Raw genomic sequence first — 6,829 nt, 5'->3', positions numbered from 1 at the left:
TCTAGTTGAGTTTTTACCAAAAAATTATATTTTGGTTTCATCTGACCATCTAAATGCTCTCTAGCAAACTTCAGACGGGCCTGGACATGTACTGGCTTAAGCAGGGGGACACGTCTGGCACTGCAGGATTTGAGTCCCTGGCGGCGTAGTGTGTTACTGATGGTAGCCTTTGTTACTTTGGTCCCAGCTCTCTGCAGGTCATTGACTAGGTCCCCCCGTGTGGTTCTGGTATTTTTGCTCACCGTTCTTGTGATCATTTTGACCCCACGGGGTGAGATCTTGCGTGGAGCCCCAGATCGAGGGAGATTATCAGTGGTCTTGTATGTCTTCCATTTTCTAATAATGGCTCCCACAGTTGATTTCTTCACACCAAGCTGCTTACCTATTGCAGATTCAGTCTTCCCAGCCTGGTGCAGGTCTACAATTTGTTTCTGGTGTCCTTTGACAGCTCTTTGGTCTTGGCCATAGTGGAGTTTGGAGTGTGACTGTTTGAGGTTGTGGACAGGTGTCTTTTATACTGATAAAGAGTTTAAACAGGTGCCATTAATACAGTTAACAAGTGGAGGACAGAGGAGGCTCTTAAAGAAGAAGTTACAGGTCCGTGAGAGCCAGAAATCTTGTTTGTTTGTAGGTGACCAAATACTTATTTTCCACCATAATTTGCAAATAAATTCTTTAAAAATCAGACAATGTGATTTTCTGGATTTTTTTTTTCTCATTTTGTCTCTCATGGTTGATGTATACCTAGGATGAAAATTACAGGCCTCTTTCATCTTTTTAAGTGGGAGAACTTGCACAATTGTTGGTTGACTAAATACATTTTTGCCCCACTGTATGTGGATTTTGCATCCACGAGGAAAGCATGGATGTATAATACATTAGCAAAAATGTCTGTGTATGAGACATAAGCTTACTGGACTCAACCAGCCCAGAATGCATTGCGTGTTTTCAGACTGTCCCATGGCGGACAGGTATAATAATTCAAATTTGGCAAGTGAGGTTAAAGAGCTGTTAATGACAGGAGCTTGTATATATAATCTACTGTAGAAAACATATTTAACACTACAATATGTAATACCATTAATTTGCCTTAGAATAATACTGGTAATATTGATTTACATTTGTAAAACATTTTTTTTAACCAGCACTAGCTCAGAAAAAAATGCAGTACATACTGATTGAGGATGTTGTAGGCAGTACAATCATCATTCGTCTAAAGTGGATTTTTGTGTCTATTATTATTATTATTTTTCTATGTCCCACTTGTCTGAGTATCATTGAGGTACACCCCCATAACCTCGCTCTAGTTCATCATTTATTTCATAGCATGTTTAAAGCAGAGTCCTGCATCGGGTCGGGCGGGTTCGGTATTGCACGTCGCGGGTACGGGGCGGGTCTTGAAAATCCGACCCGTGCAGGACTCTAGTTAAAGGTCAATGCCTCTGTATTGTCCACAAAAACTGTAATTCATTGATGTGTGCTTTCATTGTACTACAGAAGGCGTAAAGAGAATATTGATATTTATTGACAAGGATTGTATAGACTTGAAAAACTGAATAAAAATAGAGAAAGTCTTTATGGTTCACATCCTTACCTGTGGCTCTGGGTCACATGACATCCCGCTCTTTCTCTTCTTGCCTTTCTTCACCAGCTGATTCTTCTCCGGCCTTGTCGACACAGAGACAGATAAATACTTTGATGGGAGAACAGGACATTCATCATGATCTCTGTGAGTGGGATGTAACTTCTGTGTGAGCTCACCTCGCTGCAGACGTCTTCACAGCACTCCTCCTCTTTTTCTTCTCCTCTTCCTCCTTCCCCTCTCCATCCCTCTGCGCCTCCTTCCTCTTCTCCTCAGCTCCACGCTCTTTACCAGCAGCCTTCAACGTCTGAGGAATTTCCTTTCTCCCAGCCTTTCCTTCGTTCACCTGTTCCTCGACGTTTAAATCTTCTTCCAAGGCAGTGCTGTGAAGAGGGTTGCCTAGGAAATACAAGAGTTAGTCTATTGTTCTTAGGTGTGATTAGGTTTTTCCAACTTTGGAAAGGCAAGGTATGTTTACAAGTTTTTGTCTCGTAAATGTTTTCTCTGGAATGTACCACTTGTTTGAGATAATATCCTGCTTTTGTCTTTTTCTTTTAAGTTTAATCTCCAATTTATAATGCAGCAACCATATGAAAGTGTTGTGTTGGGCTTTCAAAAATCCTTGGAATTAAAAAGTTATTAAATTCAAATGGTTTATTCCTTTTATCTTTACTAACAAGAGAGAATTTTTTTTCTATTAAACCCCTCGAAGACAAATAGTGTGTTTTAAATGAAATAGTGACACACACACTTTATAATGATATAGCTGACTTACCATAGTTTAGCTGCAGTCCCTCCAGGAAGCTAGCTCTGTCTATAGCTGACAGGTTGGGAGAATCTGTGTTCTCATTAGACGAACCTTTCTGGATTTCAACAAAGCAGAGGATAAGAAAATGTTCATCATTCAAATATTTTATCACGTTAGGCCCTTTCACATCGCAGTACTTTTCCACTTTAGTTCCGATATAGTTCCGAAATGTTGCGTTTACACCAAAAAAATCCGGAACGAAAATTAGTTCATGAGAACCTTTTTACCCCCTTTTCCGTCCCTGCTAGAGAGCAGGAACTTTCGTGGGAGAAAAAGGTTCCTATTTCTGATTGGCTGGGCGGATGGAAAACCATGCCCCGTAAAACTCCCCAAAAGTTTTGTGAAGCCGCCATTTTATTATTGCATTAGCATTATTAGCATTAGCATTAACCCAGCGCACTTATGGCAACACAAAAGAAAACGTGGGAGCGGTGGAGATGAGGAGGTGTCGGTGTTCTGGCGATGTACTCGGAAGGCTTCAGTAGAAGCTGCTGGGAGTCCCAGCGGCTTCTACTGAAGCCAGTCCCCAACTCCGGGGACTTCCGGCCGGGGACTTCGGGTGGCAGTATAGAGTGGCGAAGTCCCTCCCCTTCCGGTGGACCTCCATGGGACCTTATTTCGGAAAGATTATGTATTGAAGTCAATGGAGAGAGAACAATTAACTTTCGATCCCGTTTGAATTGTGCCACGAATTACACATACACTGAACAAAAATATAAACGCAACACTTTTGTTTTTGCTCCCATTTTTCATGAGATGAACTCAAAGATCTATAACATTTTCTATATACACAAAATAACCATTTCTCTCAAATATTGTTCACAAATCTGAAAAAATCTGTGATAGTGAGCACTTCTCCTTTGCCGAGATAATCCATCCCACCTCACAGGTGTGGCATATCAAGATGCTGATTAGACAGCATGATTATTGCACAGGTGTGCCTTAGGCTGGCCACAATAAAAGGCCACTCTGAAACGTGCAGTTTTGCTTTAATGGGGGGGTCTGAAAACCCTAGGGTTAAACCCTAACCCTAACATGTCACCCATCTCCTTCGCATAGAGTTGATCAGGTTGTTGATTGTGGCCTGTGGAACGTTGATCCACTCCTNTTCTCCCAATCCTCTTCTGGATCATCTAAATGCTCTCTAGCAAACTTCAGACGGGCCTGGACATGTACTGGCTTAAGCAGGGGGACATGTCTGGCACTGGCAGTGCCAGACATGTCCCCCTGCTTAAGCCAGTACATGTCCAGGCCCGTCTGAAGTTTGCTAGAGAGCATTTAGATGATCCAGAAGAGGATTGGGAGAATGTCATATGGTCAGATGAAACCAAAATAGAACTTTTTGGTAAAAACTCAACTAGACGTGTTTGGAGGACAAAGAATGCTGAGTTGCATCCAAAGAACACCATACCTACTGTGAAACATGGGGGTGGAAACATCATGCTTTGGGGCTGTTTTTCTGCAAAGGGACCAGGACGACTGATCCGTGTAAAGGAAAGAATGAATGGGGCCATGTATCGTGAGATTTTGAGTGACAACCTCCTTCCATCAGCAAGGGCATTGAAGATGAAACGTGGCTGGGTCTTTCAGCATGACAATGATCCCAAACACACCGCCCGGGCAATGAAGGAGTGGCTTCGTAAGAAGCATTTTAAGGTCCTGGAGTGGCCTAGCCAGTCTCCAGATCTCAACCCCATAGAAAATCTTTGGAGAGAGTTGAAAGTCTGTGTTGCCCAGCGACAGCCCCAAAACATCACTGCTCTAGAGGAGATCTGCATGGAGGAATGGGCCAAAATACCAGCAACAGTGTGTGAAAACCTTGTGAAGACTTACAGAAAACTTTTGACCTCTGTCATTGCCAACAAAGGGTATATAACAAAGTATTGAGATGAACTTTTGTTATTGACCAAATACTTATTTTCCACCATAATTTGCAAATAAATTCTTTAAAAATCAGACAATGTGATTTTCTGGATTTTTTTTTCTCATTTTGTCTCTCATAGTTGAAGTGTACCTAGGATGAAAATTACAGGCCTCTCATCTTTTTAAGTGGGAGAACTTTCACAATTGGTGCCTGACTAAATACTTTTTTGCCCCACTGTACATTCAGAGTGTATTACATACTCAAATGTACGTCAGTGTCAGTGTCTCCAATACCAAGGGTAGTGTCTGTAGTTTACAATAATTGTGATAATGACGTTGTGAAAGTAGCATTAGATAATTAGGAAGGGAACTTTTTGTATCAGTACTCGAGTTGAAAAGGTATGACGATGAACTGTTTCTTGTTTTTTTCCTCCTTAGGAGCAGTCTGACTCTGGTGGCGCTCAACAGAGACGTAAGAGGGTGCTGTCCTCTGAGGAAGAGGATGGGGGAGAGGGGAGGAGCTGGGTACGGACTAACTCCTGGAGTCAGATACTTGCATCAGCAGCCAGGAATTTCAAATTAAATTGTGACTTTTTCTCATATTATTGACTCAGTGCCCAAGTCCAAAGACGGCCAGGTTCTATCGTTTGGGCAGAAGCAGAAAGTCTTCATCGGAGAAGTCGAAATCTAAGAAGTCTTCATCAGGTAAGAGAAAAAAGTGTTAAGTTTCAACCCTGTTAAAAATAATGGTTTGACATTTTGGGAGTTATACTTATGTGCTCTGGTGTCAAGAGATGGATACGAATAATATAATAATATTAAATAAAAAACAGAAATCTTAAAATATTTTTTTTTACGAGATATGTTAAAGTACTGTAAAAAGAACATAAATAGAAAATACAAAAATTATAATAAAGATAATATGAAATCTTCTAACATACATATAGAAAAATACAAGAAATATATTTAAAAGGTCATATAAAATACTTTAACAATAACAAAAATATATAATAGAAAATGTTCAATAAAAATATGAAAACAATGCTGTAAAAACACTATAATAAGAAAATCAATAAAATAAAATAGAAATGTGAAAAGCTGCTTTTAGAAAAAATATAGAAACAAAACATTAAAATAAAAAACTGAATAAGGTAATATAACAAAAACATAAATATAAAATAAAAAAATACCTATATAAAGACTAGTAACAAATATATAATAGAACATTTACTATATAAATACTGTAAATAGAACATAAATATAGAGAGTAAAAATAAAACTCTAAAAATACTACAACAAATAGGTAAAATAAAACCGTTTTTTAGAATGAGAATTAATAGCACCCTCATATCCAAACCTTCCCTATGAAGCTGGAGCTTGGAGGCCTTTAGCTTAGCATTAGCTAGTTTTTTCCAGTCTTCATGCCAAGCTAAGTTTATTTAGCTTTGCATCTAATTCTCAGCAAGAAAGCATTTTCTTTTAAGGTGATCCATATTCAATATTTGCTGCATTCTGCATCCTCAATCAGTATGTACAGCAAACTGAAAAGCTCTTATTACAAATGCAACCAGTTTGTGACAGTAGTTGAGACTTTTATTTTATTATACATCACAACATATATTGTGCACGAGATCAACGCTAATGCCCTGGATCATTTTTAGGCAGTGCATCTCCTGAACCAGATATGGCCAGCACTGATAAACAGAGGAAGAGGCAGAAGGAGGGCCAGGGGGGGACACAGTTAGAGGTGGTGCTGGAAGCCTTCCTGGACTTCTGTGACCAGTACAGGTAAACTCCAGTCAAATCATTTCACCACCAACACTCCTTACATTTTAATACTTTTTATTGCAAGTTTTGCAGTTGAAGAAGTGAACCTTTTGTGTTTGTGTTTCAGGGAGTCTTTGGAGTCCAACACTTTGAAAGAGTGTGTTGATTCTTTCTCCTCCAATGTGGAAAATCAGCTCTTAGAAAAGGTCAGATAACAGAATGTAGTGCAGAGTTACAACCATATTTCTAACTGTTGAGGCATTTTTCCTTCACATAAGAAATGACAAATCTGTTGTAAAACAGGAAGACAGTGCTCTGTTTTTTTAAAGCTTTTGAATAATTATTATCTTTAGGGAAATATGCATTAATTCCACCAAAGTATTTTTTCCTCATAAAATAAGCGTTAAACATCAAAACAGAGGTGAACAAAATGAATTGATATCAGGATTTTAATCAAAGACATATTCTGTACAGGGTTTCCCACACATTGACTATGCCCAGGTATATTAACCGCCGACCAAGTATATTTCGCGACCCTTTTATTTTTTAAATTTATTTATTTTTATTCATCCGTGACAACGACGCCATCTGCGATCGATTAACTTGTGGACAATGATCCCTCGCTTCACGCCTCCTGTACCCAGTCACGGACTGGCCATCGGGAGGACCGGGGGGTTTCCCGATGAACTGGCCTGTTAAGTGGCCTGCCTCACACAGGGTGACTGGCTGTCTATATGATGTGGCCTGCCGACATGGCCACTGTCATACAGATCATAAATCAAAGCCCTTGATTGGTCTCTGTGTGTCAT

General features: G+C 39.7%; 1 protein-coding gene and 1 long non-coding RNA gene across 2 annotated transcripts in view; one reads left to right on the top strand and one right to left on the bottom strand.

Moving 5' to 3' along the window:
• Nucleotides 1-1,593: 1,593 nt before the first annotated feature.
• LOC104964759 (uncharacterized) lies at nucleotides 1,594-2,445 on the bottom strand. Its single transcript, XR_800466.1, has 3 exons — nucleotides 2,358-2,445; nucleotides 1,762-1,981; nucleotides 1,594-1,667 (listed from the first exon to the last, which is right to left on the bottom strand). It is a non-coding gene; the product is annotated as an uncharacterized lncRNA (long non-coding RNA).
• A 1,115-nt stretch (nucleotides 2,446-3,560) lies between these two features.
• cenpu (centromere protein U) overlaps nucleotides 3,561-6,829 on the top strand; it is a 7,866-nt gene continuing 4,597 nt past the window's right edge. Inside the window, exons 1-5 of the mRNA XM_010794279.1 lie at nucleotides 3,561-3,629; nucleotides 4,692-4,778; nucleotides 4,868-4,958; nucleotides 5,915-6,041; nucleotides 6,148-6,226. Coding sequence (XP_010792581.1) covers nucleotides 3,561-3,629; nucleotides 4,692-4,778; nucleotides 4,868-4,958; nucleotides 5,915-6,041; nucleotides 6,148-6,226 — 453 coding nt within the window. The remainder of the gene's footprint in view (nucleotides 3,630-4,691; nucleotides 4,779-4,867; nucleotides 4,959-5,914; nucleotides 6,042-6,147; nucleotides 6,227-6,829) is intronic.

The sequence above is a fragment of the Notothenia coriiceps genome, unplaced genomic scaffold, assembly GCF_000735185.1.
Source record: "Notothenia coriiceps isolate Sejong01 unplaced genomic scaffold, NC01 NC01_scaffold00037244, whole genome shotgun sequence".
In the NCBI taxonomy this organism is placed as follows: Eukaryota; Metazoa; Chordata; class Actinopteri; order Perciformes; family Nototheniidae; genus Notothenia; species Notothenia coriiceps.
This window is presented reverse-complemented; position numbering and strand designations above follow the sequence as displayed.